This window comes from Xylocopa sonorina, unplaced genomic scaffold (assembly GCF_050948175.1).
Source record: "Xylocopa sonorina isolate GNS202 unplaced genomic scaffold, iyXylSono1_principal scaffold0014, whole genome shotgun sequence".
NCBI classification, from domain to species: Eukaryota; Metazoa; Arthropoda; class Insecta; order Hymenoptera; family Apidae; genus Xylocopa; species Xylocopa sonorina.
Window position 1 is genome coordinate 2,753,381 of NW_027490090.1, and position 18,637 is coordinate 2,772,017.

The window sequence follows — 18,637 nt, forward strand, 5'->3', positions numbered from 1 at the left end:
TTCAGTTCAACATAATCTGAACTAACTTAAAAGCAATATGCAAGAATTGCTCTCTTGGAGACTTAGAAAAATGCTCAGTTTTCAGCCTAACCTAACCAAACCTAACCTAAAACCAAAAGAAAAGAGTTCTGCCGCATTGGTCCCGCGATTCTTCTCGTTTGTCCATAAAAGTGTGCCTTAACGGCACTTGGCAAATAAAGTTTCGAGAGTCAGCGTCGTTCTCGCGGAACGGAACGCGGCATTACGTGGATGCATGCACAGTAGTAACCGTGTAAACGAATTTCCACATCGCGTGCAATTCGTTCGCAGCGACCCCGCCCAGCGTCCTGTTCTCGCGTCTCCTTTCCACCTGGTCCAGAGAGGAGTAAAACGTTCGAGCAGAAGCGAGAAGCTTCACTTTCGCGCGTCCACCTCTCTCGTATCGAACCAGAGTTTATTTTCATCCGACTCCCCAGAGCTAATTTCATTTCACGTTGTGGAGGACGCTCTTTGAATAAACGTCGAACGGTTTTCGCGCAGAATTCCTGGCTACGATGGGTGCCCCGTCACCCACAGCTGCACCCTCTCGATCGCTGACCTTTGATCTTTCCTGGCGATAGATTTCGTCCTGGCTCTCGTTTAAAGAGAAACGGCTGGGTGGTAAATCAAGCGGCCCGTTTTATGTGCCTGGGTACGATTTATTTTACAACTGCTCAGGAAAAAAAGAAGAGTCCAGAGTATTAGACACATACGTTACATCATTTCTTCCTTTTTCTATTAAAAAATCGAAGAGAATGTCATCTGGGATCGTCCATATCGACGCTACCATTTTTTTAAAGCGACGATAACTACCGTTCGAGCTTTTTTCAGTGACAGGAAGACTGTTTTGCGTTGCTCTCTTAATTAGCTGGACGTACCTGAGGGCTTTTCCAGCTGATGCACCTGTAATGCAGTCCACGAGTAATTAGGCTTGGCAGCCATGTCTGACGCGCTTTTGTCCGCCTCCAAAAACCGTCCTCGCACTGCTACCTGGAATTCTGTCTCTCTCTCTCGTCCTGCAGGTCCTGACGAAACGCAGAAACCGCTCTGGCAAATGGAAACTCGGTTCTGCTAAGTATTATCCGGTTGTGCGTCCGTTGGAGCGAGTTTTGTTGCTCAGAGACCGCGTCACGGCTAATTAATTAATACCAAAGGGGTCGCAACGAGTCCTCAGCTTCTGCAGAATCTTCTTGCTTTAATCGCAGAAATTTATCCTGGTTGATTTGGTATTAGTTTTCGATTTTCTGAGAAAGTTTTCAGGCAAAAAGTTCCCTCGTGCTGGCAACTGATGCGAGCACTGTACACGGATATTACTATGCGAAGAATAGTCGAGCGTGGAGAAAGGGCGAGGCAGCCAAAGCTCTCTCAGTAAACTCAGGGCTTTCCTTTCGACGAGCTTTCGGCATTGTGCCTGGCCCAGCACCGCGGAGGTTAGCCTGTGCACGTAAATACCATGATTGATGGGCTAGAAATAGCTCTCGAGTCTCCTCCACCCCTCGCCCCACCTTCTGTTGCTCCTCGCTATCCTTCATTCACGTCGTGGTTCGATCTATTTGGTACCAAGAGCGAAGTTTACAAGGAGCACACAATGGAACCTGATTTCCTGCGCCCTCTCGCGTTTGCCCACTTAACACCCCCCACTCTCTTCGCCGCTGAAACAAGCGTATGGCCAATCTTGTGATTTATGACTGTGTCGAGTTCGAACCAGCTCGCGAGATTGTTTCGTTTCGCAGTCAAATGCGTTCTTTGAACAGTGGAGTCTCTCGAAGGATCGCTTTTTAAAGATCCTTGACGTTGCAAAGGGCTTGAATACCTGGCTGAATAATTCCAGCAAGTTGTTAGCATCGCATTGGAACGTTCGAGCGTGGTATCGATCGAGGCCAATGGCATAAATCTATCAAATTCCTTCGTAAAGCACTTCATCGACGTTATCCCACCACCGCGTATATAATTTTCGAGCCATTTGATCCCAATCGTGGCTATTCGAACGATGCGCTCGGTTAACAGGGCTCGATGAATCGGATTTGCTCGAAAATAATTTGACAATCATTCAGGTTTTTCTGGTCCACAGTTTGAACTGAGCAATTTGAAAGACTGTGGACCAATGGCAGATCGTAGACGACCACGAATCATCGCGTCAGCTGGTTACTGCCTCGAATTAGGGCTCACAAAAATTAAACCAAGGCAGATCAAAGGGTTACGAAGTGGCACATGTTGTGGTGGAAGGTTCATTCATTTCAGAAGCTCAGAATTATTTTTAAAAATTTGCCAATTGGCGAATAGCAGTTCCAGATAGTGGCCACAGAGTTTGACCATTTCCTTGGTCCCATAGTGGTTGTCTGACGCGTATATCTTGACCAACCCAGTGGCACATTCGTATCTGTCGCAGCCTTCGACCCTAGCGTGTGACCTCTCGCGTCCACCCCCTGAAAACCACCCCAAATCGTGCTCAGCCACCCCAGTTCGCGTTGATAACTTCGCCAGGCGAATTGTGGGTTAGGTGGATCGAGAAAAAATGAGTTGGTCGTGATGAACGTGGCAGAGGTCGCTCTGCTTTACAATTGCACACGCATAATGCAGTTCTCGACTGTTTCTTATGAATTATTGCGACGTTACGTGGCGAAGTTAGATTGGATTAAATTCTATTCCGCAGGCATTCAATAAACTCGAGCGACGCAAGGGGTGTAACGAGAAAATTTACAAGCCAGACCTGTATGAATTCGAACCGATTCGCTATGCATTTTCCATGGCGCATGCAGTCTGCTGCAGGATTCACAATACGCTCGTTGTATATAATTGTGTTATAATAGCTATCGCAGATGGCGGCTCGTTAAATTGTTAATGCATTGCTGCACGGGAAATTCCACCGATTAATGCTACACCATCGCGTTGCTACTACCTTTCCTATTACACTTTCATTCCGCCATGCTGCGGGAATTAACGTTCTGCAACACCTCATCGGGAATTAATCGACCAAACAATCGCTTCATGAATTTTTCCAGCAATTATAGGAATGCAATAAAGATATTCAAACACAGAAACATTAATTTTAATAATTATTTTTCTCTTAAGAATTGTTACCATTGATTCAGTAACTTTCTATACAATAATTACATAGTAAAAATATATATGTACCTCTAATTTACATATACCAATGTACAATTTCATGTACTGCTAAGTTACATACCTGCATTACTAAGTTAAATACCCAAGAACACTGCATAGTATGCTACTACTAATTTAAATACCCAAGAACATTGCACAGTAAACCACTACTAACGTATATACCTAAGAACAATACATGGTAGAAATATATATGTACCTCTAATTTACATATACATATGTACAAACCCTGCTACTAAGTTGCATACCTGCACTATTAAGTTATATATCCAAGAACATTGCATTATAAACCACTACTAAGTTATATACCTAAGAACAACACATAGTAAAAATATATATGTATCTTCAATTTACATGTACATATGTACAATTTCATGTACTACTAAGTTACATACCCAAAAGCACGTATATAATACAAGAAATATGGAAAATAGTGAATTAAGAGGGGCAGTGACGCATGGATGCACTTACAGTGGAAGGGATGATGTCAATCACTCATGGTGGTAGGGGTAATTGGTCAACCTCATCGAGACCACCTGGAGCATCTTCAGTTCTCGCGTGGTCGCGGAAGTGATCAGTCATGGATGGGACCTTCCGGGGGGGGGGGGGGGGGGGGGGGGGGGTGGTGGCGATCATTGGTCTTGGACTGGGTGGAGGGTCTCAGCTGTTGGTGGAGGACCTTGGACCATGGTGGAGGACCATCCAGCTGCTCTTGATCTTTGCGATGGTGCATGTCTGCGCAGTGGGTGCTGATGAGTGCTGGTGGAGGGCCTCAGCTGTTGGTGGAGGACCTTGGACCATGGTGGAGGACCATGCAGCTGTTCTTGATCTTTGCGATGGTGCATGTCTGCGCAGTGGGTGCTGATGGGTGCTGGTGGAGGGTGCACTGGTTGTTGATGACGTCAGCTGTTTTATGAGTGGTGAGTTATTATTTAAATTTATTATATAAATTATTATATATAATTATTATTATATAAATTATAATATACTATATTAATATATAGTATATTATAGTACGTAATACAACAGTAATATAATACTAAATTTAAATAATAATTTATATAATATATATTATATATTATTATTATTATTATTATTATTATTATTATTATTATTATTATTATTATTATTATTATTTATTATATTACTATATTATATTATAAATTCTTATTATAATTTTACAATTTTTTTATGCTATTTAAATGGAGTTTTTACACATTTTGTACTGTGTGATTGTATATGTGTGATGAATTGTGGATGAGTTTGTGCTTGTAAAAAATGGGTCCCTGCGTAGTCACCTCCATGTGGTGGGCCTGGGTACTTGATAACGTTTTCGATAGATTTAATTTTCATTAATTAATTTCTATTTTAATTACTTAATTTTTCTAAATTAATTTCTATTTCTAATAATTAATTCTTCTGAATTAATTTCAATTTTTATTAAGTAATTTTTCTGAATTAATTTCTATTTTTAATTATTCATTTTTCCGAATTAATTTCTAAGTAATTTTTCTGAATTAATTTCTACTTCAATTAAGTAATTTTTCTGAATTAATTTCTACTTCAATTAAGTAATTTTCATTAATTTATTGCTCGAAAACGATATCATGCTAAGGACTACGTGCTAGATTTAAGGCGTTTGTAAGCCAACTGGAATTTTCCAAGTCCTTTTCAGGGCTTTGAAACTTTCAATTGGTACTGCGAATATTGTAACTAATTAATATCTAGTTTAAGTTAGATTAAGTATAGATTTTCGCCGATGGAACGCCGCTGGAACGCCGCTGGAACGCCGCTGGATGCGTTTTAAATTTTCTTTTTCATTATTTCTGTATCAAATTTGTAATGTACCCTATCTCCCTTCTTCATCCTCCCAATAATAAAATTGTAAAGAAATACACACTCTCATCCAAAGTGAAACACATCTAATTCAACAATCGCGATTAGTCAGTGCCAATAAACACCCGTTACATTCTCCCTTGAGCATTCTGAGTCTCCACTACGTGAAATCGCTTCTTTTTTATCTGTTAGAGACGTCGTTTTTCATTGCCACGCAGCGAAATAGTGGATGTTCAATCAAACTGATGTGGTTTTCGGTGCCCATCGAGGTTTCGCAGCCCTTGTCGATTGGTACGCCCGTTGGGTACTCGACTTGGGTATAGGCTTAGCACATTGGACGCGCTCATCGCGGTTCGTTCCGAGTAGCTCCTACCCCGTGCCGCTGGGGCCCTGGGCCTGCTGTAAGACGGTTTGGGGCGGTCTACGGAGTTCGTTCTCGTCGGTGGGCAATGCGTCCTACTGCTAAGCCTCGCTGAGATCTCGATGGTACCCGCATTCACCATTGGGGAGAGCGTGGCATCGACTGTTTCGTTGTAAGACGTGGCATTACTTTGCTCGCGACTTGTGTCGGGTCTTTGGTCCACTCAGTGCTGGACCAACGCGTTCAGAATGCTCTCGCGAGAGTCTGACGAGGGTTTGTTTGGCACTTGTTCGTTTTGCTCGCGTCGCGAATTTTTTCTTAATTTTTGTCTCCTTTATTTTCTCAATTTTTGTCTAATTTTCTTGAGTATCGCATCGAGAGACACTGGAATTTTTGTACAGTGTCAGTAGAGTCACTTTACTGAGTTTCACTTTGCCTGAGAGAGTGGCATTTCTTGTCATCCTCTTCGTAATGACCACACTGCGATCTCTGAAGTCTGTGATAGGTGGACTTTGGAGATTGTATTGTGGATTTCGGTTTTATAGTCTGAAGTAGAGTCAGTTCTTGGTACCTTCTGTACCAAGGACACATGGTTGTAATGGTGGGTGGATGGGATTAGGGACTTAGGGGTGGGTCCCTGCGTAGTCACCTCCAAGTGGTGGACCTGGGTACTTGATAACGTTTTCGATAGATTTAATTTTCATTAATTAATTTCTATTTTTATTAAGTAATTTTTCTGAATTAATTTCTACTTCAATTAAGTAATTTTCATTAATTTATTGCTCGAAAACGATATCATGCTAAGGACTACGTGCTAGATTTAAGTCATTTGTGAGCCAACTGGAATTTTCCAAGTCCTTTTCAGGGCTTTGAAACTTTCAATTGGTACTGCGAATATTGTAACTAATTAATATCTAGTTTAAGTTAGATTAAGTATAGATTTTCGCCGATGGAACGCCGCTGGAACGCCGCTGGAACGCCGCTGGATGCGTTTTAAATTTTCTTTTTCATTATTTTTCTGTATCAAATTTGTAATGTACCCTATCTCCCTTCTTCATCCTCCCAATAATAAAATTGTAAAGAAATACACACTCTCATCCAAAGTGAAACACATCTAATTCAACAATCGCGATTAGTCAGTGCCAATAAACACCCGTTACATTCTCCCTTGAGCATTCTGAGTCTCCACTACGTGAAATCGCTTCTTTTTTATCTGTTAGAGACGTCGTTTTCCATTGCCACGCAGCGAAATAGTGGATGTTCAATCAAACTGATGTGGTTTTCGGTGCCCATCGAGGTTTCGCAGCCCTTGTCGATTGGTACGCCCGTTGGGTACTCGACTTGGGTATAGGCTTAGCACATTGGACGCGCTCATCGCGGTTCGTTCCGAGTAGCTCCTACCCCGTGCCGCTGGGGCCCTGGGCCTGCTGTAAGACGGTTTGGGGCGGTCTACGGAGTTCGTTCTCGTCGGTGGGCAATGCGTCCTACTGCTAAGCCTCGCTGAGATCTCGATGGTACCCGCATTCACCATTGGGGAGAGCGTGGCATCGACTGTTTCGTTGTAAGACGTGGCATTACTTTGCTCGCGACTTGTGTCGGGTCTTTGGTCCACTCAGTGCTGGACCAACGCGTTCAGAATGCTCTCGCGAGAGTCTGACGAGGGTTTGTTTGGCACTTGTTCGTTTTGTTCGCGTCGCGAATTTTTTCTTAATTTTTGTCTCCTTTATTTTCTCAATTTTTGTCTAATTTTCTTGAGTATCGCATCGAGAGACACTCGAATTTTTGTACAGTGTCAGTAGAGTCACTTTACTGAGTTTCACTTTGCCTAAGAGAGTGGCATTTCTTGTCATCCTCTTCGTAATGACCACACTGCGATCTCTGAAGTCTGTGATAGGTGGACTTTGGAGATTGTATTGTGGATTTCGGTTTTATAGTCTGAAGTAGAGTCAGTTCTTGGTACCTTCTGTACCAAGGACACATGGTTGTAATGGTGGGTGGATGGGATTAGGGACTTAGGGGTGGGTCCCTGCGTAGTCACCTCCAAGTGGTGGACCTGGGTACTTGATAACGTTTTCGATAGATTTAATTTTCATTAATTAATTTCTATTTTTATTAAGTAATTTTTCTGAATTAATTTCTACTTCAATTAAGTAATTTTCATTAATTTATTGCTCGAAAACGATATCATGCTAAGGACTACGTGCTAGATTTAAGTCGTTTGTGAGCTAACTGGAATTTTCAAAGTCCTTTTCAGGGCTTTGAAACTTCCAATTGGTACTGCGAATATTGTAACTAATTAATATCTAGTTTAAGTTAGATTAAGTATAGATTTTCGCCGATGGAACGCCGCTGGAACGCCGCTGGAACGCCGCTGGATGCGTTTTAAATTTTCTTTTTCATTATTTCTGTATCAAATTTGTAATGTACCCTATCTCCCTTCTTCATCCTCCCAATAATAAAATTGTAAAGAAATACACACTCTCATCCAAAGTGAAACACATCTAATTCAACAATCGCGATTAGTCAGTGCCAATAAACACCCGTTACATTCTCCCTTGAGCATTCTGAGTCTCCACTACGTGAAATCGCTTCTTTTTTATCTGTTAGAGACGTCGTTTTCCATTGCCACGCAGCGAAATAGTGGATGTTCAATCAAACTGATGTGGTTTTCGGTGCCCATCGAGGTTTCGCAGCCCTTGTCGATTGGTACGCCCGTTGGGTACTCGACTTGGGTATAGGCTTAGCACATTGGACGCGCTCATCGCGGTTCGTTCCGAGTAGCTCCTACCCCGTGCCGCTGGGGCCCTGGGCCTGCTGTAAGACGGTTTGGGGCGGTCTACGGAGTTCGTTCTCGTCGGTGGGCAATGCGTCCTACTGCTAAGCCTCGCTGAGATCTCGATGGTACCCGCATTCACCATTGGGGAGAGCGTGGCATCGACTGTTTCGTTGTAAGACGTGGCATTACTTTGCTCGCGACTTGTGTCGGGTCTTTGGTCCACTCAGTGCTGGACCAACGCGTTCAGAATGCTCTCGCGAGAGTCTGACGAGGGTTTGTTTGGCACTTGTTCGTTTTGCTCGCGTCGCGAATTTTTTCTTAATTCTTGTCTCCTTTATTTTCTCAATTTTTGTCTAATTTTCTTGAGTATCGCATCGAGAGACACTCGAATTTTTGTACAGTGTCAGTAGAGTCACTTTACTGAGTTTCACTTTGCCTGAGAGAGTGGCATTTCTTGTCATCCTCTTCGTAATGACCACACTGCGATCTCTGAAGTCTGTGATAGGTGGACTTTGGAGATTGTATTGTGGATTTCGGTTTTATAGTCTGAAGTAGAGTCAGTTCTTGGTACCTTCTGTACCAAGGACACATGGTTGTAATGGTGGGTGGATGGGATTAGGGACTTAGGGGTGGGTCCCTGCGTAGTCACCTCCAAGTGGTGGACCTGGGTACTTGGTAACGTTTTTGAAATATTAATTAATATCTTGAAAACGTTATCATGCTAAGGACTACGTGTGTAGATTTAAGTATAATTGTTGATTTAACGCTGGAACCATTAAGTTACTTGCATTTTGTGGATTAGAGGGTTTTTTGAAATGAAAGAATTAAATCAGAAAGTATAAAGATACTTGAAAAAATTCTTCGAAAATATAATTTATACTTCTGAGGACTTTAATAAATAAATAACCACCTTAAATGAAACTTTCCATTTCTTAATACTTACTTTTCCACATTTACCATTTTTATAAACTAAAATATTCAATTACAACAAATAAAAAGAATTTCAAAGCGAAAACATTACATTTCTAATTACAAGTTGCTCATTAATACTTCATAATTACATACGAAACACACTAAAGCACACATACACAAGCATACTTCTTCACATTTACCATTTTCAAAAACTAAAATATTCATCTACAACTACCAAAAAGGATTTCAAACCAAAACCTATACATTTTTAATTACAAGTTCTTAATAATACTTCATAATTACACACGAAACACAGGAAAGCACACGAACACAAGCATCCACATCGAAGGCAAGCTTCGTGCACTTCCGTGGAATCTTCGTTGGCTTCCGACGCCACGCTTGGGGGTTCGCGAGCGCGCTGCGAAGGGTAGTTCGCCTCTGGCCGTCGTGCGCAACGCGTCGTTTTCGTCTGTCAACGCGTTTCTACGTCGTCTGTGTGCAATTCCAGTGATAATTCAGTGTTCAAAACCTTCTTCTAACCATCCACGACCACCAAAACTGTCCATTTCACACGATCTGCCCATCTGCCATGGATATTAGCTGAACAACCACCCACCAGTGGATTTAAATGCCTCGTCTCGAGCACAGGTACGTTCCAGCCCCAATAAAATACTTTCTTCGCGAAGAACAAGCGTTTTCACCTAATCTTTTCGTCACTGAACTCTTTTTCAAGCTTCTAAATATTTTTCTGACATTTGTGTAAAAGTTTAACTGCGACAATTGGAATTTTAATTATTGAGAGTGTATTTTGAGTCCAGTTTGATTGATTTTCGTGATTGATCGTGAGTGGTGGAGGAATTACACGTGTCTGATGACCATGAGAGTGAAATCTACCCTTAATAGTGATTTCTGCACTGTTTTAGTATCGATTTTTAGTCAGAAAAGTCAATTGACGCGGTTTTCATCAAGTTTTCGAGTTTACTCGTGCAAGAAGTCGATGGCTGGCTTTTTAAATAAATTTTTGCCATTTTCACCACCATGTTGATTCGATTTAACACTGGCGAAGCGGAATATTCATTTTTCTATCAACACTGTGGAATAAAATAAATTTTGTCACGAGTGACAATTGTTCTCTGAATGAATTTGTTAAAATTTGTGTCTCTTGCGATGGTAACTGTTTTCTTCGAATTCTGTTTCAAAGTGACTGGCACTGCGTGTTTCGTCAACACGTGAGTCGATTCTGCGAAACGTGGACTCGCGAAAATCGTAAACATTCGACTTGTCGTGCGATAATAAATTCTGAGAATTAATTACGATAATAGCTGCGAGCATTCTTCGTCTTTCTTCGTATTCGATGACCAAGAAAATCGCATTTCTTATTTAGAAATTATTTTAAGACAGATTCGTAATTTTTAAGTAATCGCAGTCGCCTCCAGAAACGAATCGCTTGGTAATTAATGAGTTTCGAGACACTTAATCGCTCACAGAATTTGACGTGCACTTAATTACTTTATGATTAACGAGATTTCCAGCTAGATCCAATTAATCTCGCCTAATTAATGCCGTTTAAAGTAATCGAAACGCGAGTCCCTCGTTCACGGTTTGATGTTTAACATTGTGATCGCTGAATGCGATTAAACTGTCAAAATAATTATTAGAGCGTCGATAATCGAGTCTGAAGACACTTCAGATAGTTAATTACAAATTTTAGTAATAATTTTGTATTTTAAATGTCTCAAAACTTTTCTTCTTTACAAAGTTTTCGTGTTTAAATTTACAATAAAATTTTATTCGTTTATTTTAATTCCATTATTTAATATCGTTATTTTTCTCGAAAAGTGTTAAATGTTTGGAAGAAAAATTGTATTGGACAAAATGAACGAGAAAAAATGCGATTTAAGAGTTTAATTATTAACAAATAATGTCTTCTGATTCGACAAAGTGAGAAGTAATTTTCGCTAAATAAAATTGTTGGCGAAACGCGTTCAAGTTGGCGGCCATAAATCATAACTTGTGTACTTACGCTGTAAAAAAGTGTGGGATCGATAAAAAACTGCTGGCTAACGCGTACCAACTTGCGATTGAAACGTGCAATTTTTATTGCCACGTAAAATCGTGTCGAAGTTCGAAGAAAAAGCTGTTCGATCTCGATTTAATAAAATATTCGAAGGTTCTTATTAATCGCCACAAGTGAGAGTCTGAGGAGGTGGCAGCACCCTCGAATCGTTCGATTACTGCTCAGTTATCGATCGAAGATTTAAATTAAGCGATGCTGAGTAAACATGTCTGCTGAGCTGAACGTTTCAATTGGAATAAGTGGCGAGTAATTTATTTAAGCTCGAGTCGACGAGTCTCGTCGAGATCGACCAATCTCTCTGGGGAAATTACGATTTTTAATTAAATGTATCTCGTCAGTATCGAAAGAATGTTAAGATCGAATGATTTATGAGGCTTAGCAGCAATTTTCTGTAAAATTTTAGTGTCATTTTAGTGCTCGTAACACGAAGAGCAATTAGGCGCACAGTTGGTTGATCAGCTCGCGCTGGTTTGCTCGAGAAACGTTAATCTTCCATTGTAAAGCGAGTTTCATTCTTTCTGAGGACAGAGCGATGATCGATCGACCAGTTTATTGAATTTGTCCACGAATGGATTGCCATTTCGTTACTCTTGGGGGTTGCGAACGCTGCGTCGCGTCACAAATCGGTCCCACCTTTAATTTAACTCGTGTAATGACTCGTTGCCAGCGTAAAACTTTGGATTTTCTGCGTTAAAAAAGAGAAAATCGATTATTAATTACGAGCGAACAATCAGTCGCAAAAATCGTTAATTAAAAATCGATTTCTGACTCGGAAGATTCTCCTTTTCGTCAGAAAGCAGTTTTGTAAGTCAGTTTCGCCCTCACCAGCGCCATCTTCCACGCAAACCTTCATATTTTATTTAAAAAAGAAGAAAAAATGAATATTAATTACTAGTGAATTTATTTTATTAATAGAGCTGAGCAATCACTGGTGAAAATGATTAATTAGAATCCCAACTAATTGCTTTCTGTCTGTGCACTGGAATTTTTCCAGCAACACGTCAACAGCATCGAAGAAAAAAGGAATAAAATCGATATCTGACTGGAAAGATTCTGGTTCTTGTCAGAAAGCAGTTTCGAGTGGTTGCTTAAGTCTGTTCGATCCCTCCACGCGCTCTTCCACCCTTTCTTAAGTGCTGGGTAATTAAAAGTTCGAACCAACCACGATTCGCGCCAGCAAGGATCAGCAGCAGTCCGACTCTCGCCATTTCTTCTCCACCCACTGTGTTTTCCTTTCTCGAACCTTCCTTTTTCTCTCTCGAGAAGGAAGTTTCAGCAGCCACGCGACAGCTTCGATGAGAAAAGTTGAAGAATGCTTTCTGGCTGAGATATAAGAAAAAAAGGAATTCTTCTCGATATAGCTCGCTCGTTGGAGTTTAAAGTTATTCACTCCTCGAATCGTCAGCGTTTGCACGACAAGATTTCTAATTGCGATTGGCTGTGTTGCCTCTGAGGACGCTGCAATGGCGGCGGAAGTTGAAGAGGGCGCGAGGTAAACGCTCTCGAGTACGTGACTAAGGAATGATACCTGGCCAGGTAGAAAAGGAGCGATTAACGATGCCTGCTAATGGGTTTCGAGTAAACCTGGGGGTCCTTAAAATATTCGATGAAAGTGAATGCGATTTTTGCCTTGAAAGAAACCAAGAATTCTTTTTTCTAGCATATGATCGCATTATTATGAGACTATCAGGTGCTATAAAACTCTGAATTTCTGAAAACAGAAGAGAATAAATCATTCTTTTATCCTTTTTCTTATTAATTACGCTCGATTGTAACAGAGAATTATTTTTATGATCGATTATAAACGTTCGTTTTTATAAATGGTTAAAAATAGAGAAGAATCGAGCTGGAAAATGAGCAGAGACACGGTACAAGCTCTTTGTTCCACGAGGCAGTAATTTTTCCGTGTTTCACGCTATCCTTCGATCGATAGGATCGCTCCTCTAAGTCTTTAATATCCCTGATACCTCCTCTACGAGATAAAAATCCATCTCTCTCTCTCTCTACTGACCCAGTTAAAATCGTCCTCTAAGAAAAGCTCATTAAAACGCTCTTGATAAATCAGCGCGCCCTGCTAATGAAGCTACAGCTGTCTCGTATTGTAAATAAAACGAGGAAATAGGGTTGAACAGGCTCGAAACCTTTTCGAAGTCCTTCTCTGTTTTACAGCAAGTGACGAAACCTGTTCAAATATCGCTAATTGAGTCGCAGTTTTCTCAATTTTTCACGAAATTAAGACGAAACAATTTCAAGAATTGTTCACTCTCGATACTAGTTTCTACCCATCTCGACTCACTCTTGTTCATTCGCAAATTCACACACAATTAACACATTTCAACAGAAGTTTTTATGAAAAATCACGCATATTAAAGCAATATTTTTCTCTGCACAGGATGCTCAACAGCTGGAGCGACGAAGTAGCCCTCGAGAGACGCGATCTGACGATGGATACGTGAAACACCTTCGTTCAAGAACCAGCACAGTGTGGATTAATCGCGAAACGATGCGTCGAAGTTCGCGGAAGGGCGCGTCGAAATCTGCGAGGTGATTTCTTGCTGGAGATGTCCTGAAGAAGAGCCAGTGAACCTCGTAGACGAAGATGTGCTGCACAGGTGGCCTTGGAGGCGTCGCGTTGACCAGATGTGGGGTAGTTTGTGGCATCGCAGCCCTCGCTGCTCTCAGCACAGCTTTATTGGGTCCAGCTTGGCTGCACACAGAAGAAAAGCTGAATCTTCCATATCTACCACGCAATTCTGCAAACGTGGTCAGCGTGCGGTTCAAATTGGGCCTCTTCAGGGTCTGTCCAAGGATCGTGAGGCCTGCGAACTTGACTGATCGTGAGTAACCCTCTTCCTTAGTTGCTGCACCAATTCTCGAAGCTCTCAGCTGATTCACAGCTCTTTCTCGTCGAACCATCGCATTTGTCGAGAGAAAAATATGTTCTGCAAATAGTGGGGGGTGGAATCATTTAATTCTCGCGCGAGAACTTGTCAAAATGTCCGTCTGACGTCCTCGCAAAGTCAATACTCAGTCGAGTTAATCCCAGCTGAGATCCCCTCGGTTGATCTTCGAGCCAGAGCAGAATTTCATCCGCGAAGTTCGCGCAGACAGGTTCAACAAATACAGAAAACATCGAGGAAAGTTGAGAGCAGTGGCTGGTGGGACTTGGAAATTTTCTGTCAGCCTGCGCCAGGCGAGAATCTCGCCGGATTCTCGTAAAAACAAATGACAGTGGCTGTAAAGTGGGGTCGTGGATGACAATCTCTTTTTATTCTCCTCTCTGTCGTCTCTCGTTCCCACTGCTGCCATCTTGGACCCCCCACTTGCTCCTCTGCTGTGTTTCTTCGCGTTGTTGTCGCTTCTTCTCGTTTCTTCATTGCAACAGCGATTTTTCTAGCCGTGGACCAAAGACAATTGAGAGAAATGGAGGAGAATCGATTCGAGTGCTCGTTAAAAATGGAAATTACTGTCATTTTAAACAGCTGAGGCTGCAAACGAGCGTCATTCGACTGCAAGAGAAAAAGTTTGAGGGATCTCGCTAACGATGGGCTACATTGATCACTAATTTTCTGTTTTATTGTACTGAAATGTTGTCTAAATTAATTTGCAGCGTACAATTATTTTTTGAGTGCAAATATTGCAATTGTGATTTGTTGAACGTGGTAATTTCGAGGACGAGGATCGAATAAAATGTCCAAAGGATCGTTTCGAGATCGAGAGCGAGATGTTAGTCCAGTTTTTCGTCTGACCAAGCGCGTGCCGCTACTGCTGATCCGCTGGCGGAAACTGGAACGACGTAATTGCAGCCACCATCCGAGGGGATACGTGTCGCCGTGATTTAATGCTCGAGAGATCGGTAATCGCGTAACCTGATGGCCTCGAACATCGTAGATTCTATCAATTCAACTGTAATCTTATTCATCCATTTTTCTTTTTTTTTATTTGGTGCTTTAAAGGTGGCCATTTTGAATGATTGAAGTCAGAACTTAGCTCTGTCGAGTGTGACTCGACATTAATAAATAGAGGAAAAGAAGCAAATATAAATTATAATAAATTTTCAGAGCTGTATTTAACATAATTAGTACAGAAAATTAGTTAAAAAATAGCAATTGTCGAATTATCCCTCAAATAAATAAATTTCACATAAACCAAGGAGTAATTGGCATCAAAAATAATTTGCGTGCGAGGAGTTAATGATTGGCATTACTGCTATTGATCAGAATCAATGCGTTCGCAAATTTGCAAACGATTGGACCACGGCTATTGACCGATCACCGCAATTTCGTGTCGACTAACGCTGTGGCAGTCTTTAAACTACTCCAGCCACGTCATGAGCGAGTGATTTGGTATTTCGATGGCAATTTGGTCAAACATTAGTCACATTTCAAACTCAAAAGCTAATAAAAATAAGAAGCAATTTATTAACATACAATTTTTGTCTTTTTACTTTTATAAAATCATTCCATCGAGTTCTAACTAACATAAAAAACAAAATTGAGGTTTTACATGGTGGCAGAGTACAAAAGATAACCGCGATATCGCGAAACAATTGATAAATGACGCTATAACCAAAGAATAGCGCTCTTAATCTCGTCTCTCCGTCCTTTCTCTTCATTTTCGCCTGACGCTACCTTCCTTATCGACTGAGCCCTCTTCTTGCGCGTATCGCGAGCAGTGCACCCTCGACGATGAAGACAAATCGTTATCCCGCTCGTTCTGCGATGGGTAATTAATTGTCGCGAGCGTAACGACCCGCCAGCCCTCGAAGAACACTCGAACGTGTCGCTGATACGAGGAATCGATCATTTAATTAACTTCGTTACAGCGTTTGACGACGAGAACGCGTGTCTCTTGAAAAAAATGTCTGCTTTAATTGCCAACCATCTTCCATTTGCCTCTTTAACTCCTTTCCAGGCAGCAAGAGAAACGCTTGGGCGCTGCGAGGTTCTTCGAGCTCGATTTAAATCGTCTGACGAGCAATATAAATCGAGACTGCGTCGCGACGCGGCCTCTGGCGTCACCACAATGACGAGGTTATTTGTAATTCCACCGTCGACTGATCAGATCTTCCTAATTTCCTGGATCCACTCGCTTAAAATTCCGCCAGCGAATTTTGGAGACGTAACTCGAGTTGTTTCAGTTGACAGCTGATCGATCGAGACTCGAGACTCTCGAATATTTAAAAAAACAGTCGTTTTGATTCGAAAATTCGTGAGAAAATTTGTAGAAATGACTGAATTCTCAGCTGATTTCTTGAAATGCAAAACATGGGGGGGTTCTTTGAGCAACAAATGCAGAAAACAGTGAATTATGGCCAGAATAATCTTGTAATTTTGCACTCTGTGGGAGGTTAGGTTAATTCAGAGCATACCATCTGGAATATTAATGAACCTTTGTTTTTAGCTCGTTTGGAGGGCAATTTAAACGTGAAGATTGCTCCAAAGCGTTTTTACTTATAATTTAAAGAAGAAAAGCAATTAAGAATATTGCAATTTGTAGTTTGAGAGGCAAATAATGGTCCAAATTAAGATTTAAGGCAATTTTAACCTCTCGTTTGTGCTTTTCTGTGTTGCAAATAGTTGAAAGAGTTACTTTGCTGATTTGGATGCGTCTGAGTTTAAAAATTGCCAAACGAGAGGATCGATCGTTAATTAAGAGTGGAGAGGAGAGCAATTTACGAAATGGCGTCGATTCTCTGTTTTTTCATTCACGAGATTACGCGCTGGCCAGGATTAAGTAAAGCAATACAACTGAAAGCTTTCTCAGAGCTTTCTTAAAAGCTCCCCAAAGGTCTCGTTCGATATTATTTCAAACAACATCGCTGTCATTCATTTTTACAAATTTTATTCATCTAATTTCCTTCTCGCGACCATATTTCCATATTTTTCAATTGCAATTGTTGCAAAATCGAATCGAATCGAGTTTAACGCCAGTTGAGGCCCCAGTTTTTGCTGATCTTGGATCCAAAAGGATCGAAAAACAGGAAGAACGTGACAGAAGGGCGCCAGTGTGGTCCTCGATCCTGAAATCTATTTTCATTTGATTTACATGCATTTACTTTCGCGAGGCTTTTAGCACAATGGCCTCGATGCTCGTCGAGGGCAGATCCCTGAAAGCTTTCGCTGTTGGTTTAACGCTTTGCTAAAAATCGATGGGACCAAATTATTTTCGACTCCATCCACCAGACGTTCACTTCGAAAGCAGCCATTTAAACTCTAATTGGAGTGCTTGAAAGTTCGAAATAAATAGAAAAATTGAAAGTACATCGTTTGCTCGATATCCACTGCGAAAGATTTACCCAGCAGCACTGCTTGGAGAACTTCGAAATGGATGTAAAATACAGAGCCAAGTGCGAACCGTTGTAAAGCATTACTCGCGAACTGGCCAAGTTCTGGTTAGAAGATACGGTCAACATGAATCACTTTGTTCATCGCCAGCAGGAACATCGCAAATCCAGAAGTTCTCTCGTTAATTAAGTCTAGCTTCTCTCTTAATTAAAATTCCCAAAAGTGAAAGAAAAATCGATTTTCTCTTTAAAAAAAGTACCAAAGTCCACGGTTCTCAGAAAAAAGATCTGAACGACTTTCATTCGCGTGAAAGAGATCGAGGATTAAGGACACCCTGTATAGATTTTCCATAAGCGTTTTCTGATTGCTGTTTGAACAGCGAATGCAGCTTCTGTCCACGGATTTTTCGCGAACACGTTTCTGCTGGATTCGAAATATCGGACGCGAGATATTCGACGGAAGTTTCTATACCTGCTCTCCAAATATTGGCGCAGGGAATCAGTGCAGTGCCCGTGACCGAATCGTAAGTTTTCATCCGCTGGTGAACAGGATCGTGCAGTCGCCAGTCGAATTAACCACGGTTATTAAAATGAAATTAATTGGACATTGGTTAAGGAGAAATATCGTGCGATTTAAATCTTCTGGCTGTTTGTCGCGAGTCGTTCCTCGTTTCATTGAAAACTCAAACTGTTTGGAGTCGTTCTTTCGTCGTTTAACAAAATAATTCGCGAGATATCGACTCAAAGGGTGTAATATCGATTTTGTAGGTGGTTTTAGCGAAGCACGTGCACAGTAAATAGAGAAGAAAACGTCTCGCGATGAGGCTACGTTAGATTCATTAGAATGGACACGAAACGTCTACGTCAGACTTGGTAAACATTCATTTGCAACGTTTACTTAGCCGACTTGGCTCTCAGTTTATATTATGCATCCTGAAACGAAGATAACCGGGCACTTGCTAGCTGGGTAGCGGATTAAATTTATCCGCTAACTGTTTAACTTATGAGGTAGACCCATTTCGCGATCCTTTGATTCAGCTTGCGCTTACGCAGTCCCGTTTCCACTTGCCAACTTGTTAAACCTTGATCGTTCCATTTCGCAGCGAATTTGCAACGTTTTCTTCAACTAGAAGTCATTTTACTGGACATTACAAGCATGTTCCATCTTCTACAACCCTTTCAATCCTTTTATTTAACATTATTAATAATTATTATAAAATATATTAACCTAAGATTACACAATTTTCC

The 18,637-nt window shown here is 41.2% G+C and overlaps 2 protein-coding genes across 2 annotated transcripts in view; one reads left to right on the forward strand and one right to left on the reverse strand.

Annotated features, from left to right (window-relative positions):
• The window catches only part of LOC143431826 (facilitated trehalose transporter Tret1-like), a 352,198-nt gene that overhangs the window by 195,083 nt on the left and 138,478 nt on the right, over nt 1-18,637 (reverse strand). The gene's annotated exons all lie outside the window — the stretch shown is intronic.
• Nucleotides 13,698-18,637, forward strand: part of LOC143431732 (uncharacterized) — a 61,759-nt gene continuing 56,819 nt past the window's right edge. Inside the window, exon 1 of the mRNA XM_076908676.1 lies at nt 13,698-13,940. Coding sequence (XP_076764791.1) covers nt 13,703-13,940 — 238 coding nt within the window. The 5' untranslated portion in view covers nt 13,698-13,702. The remainder of the gene's footprint in view (nt 13,941-18,637) is intronic.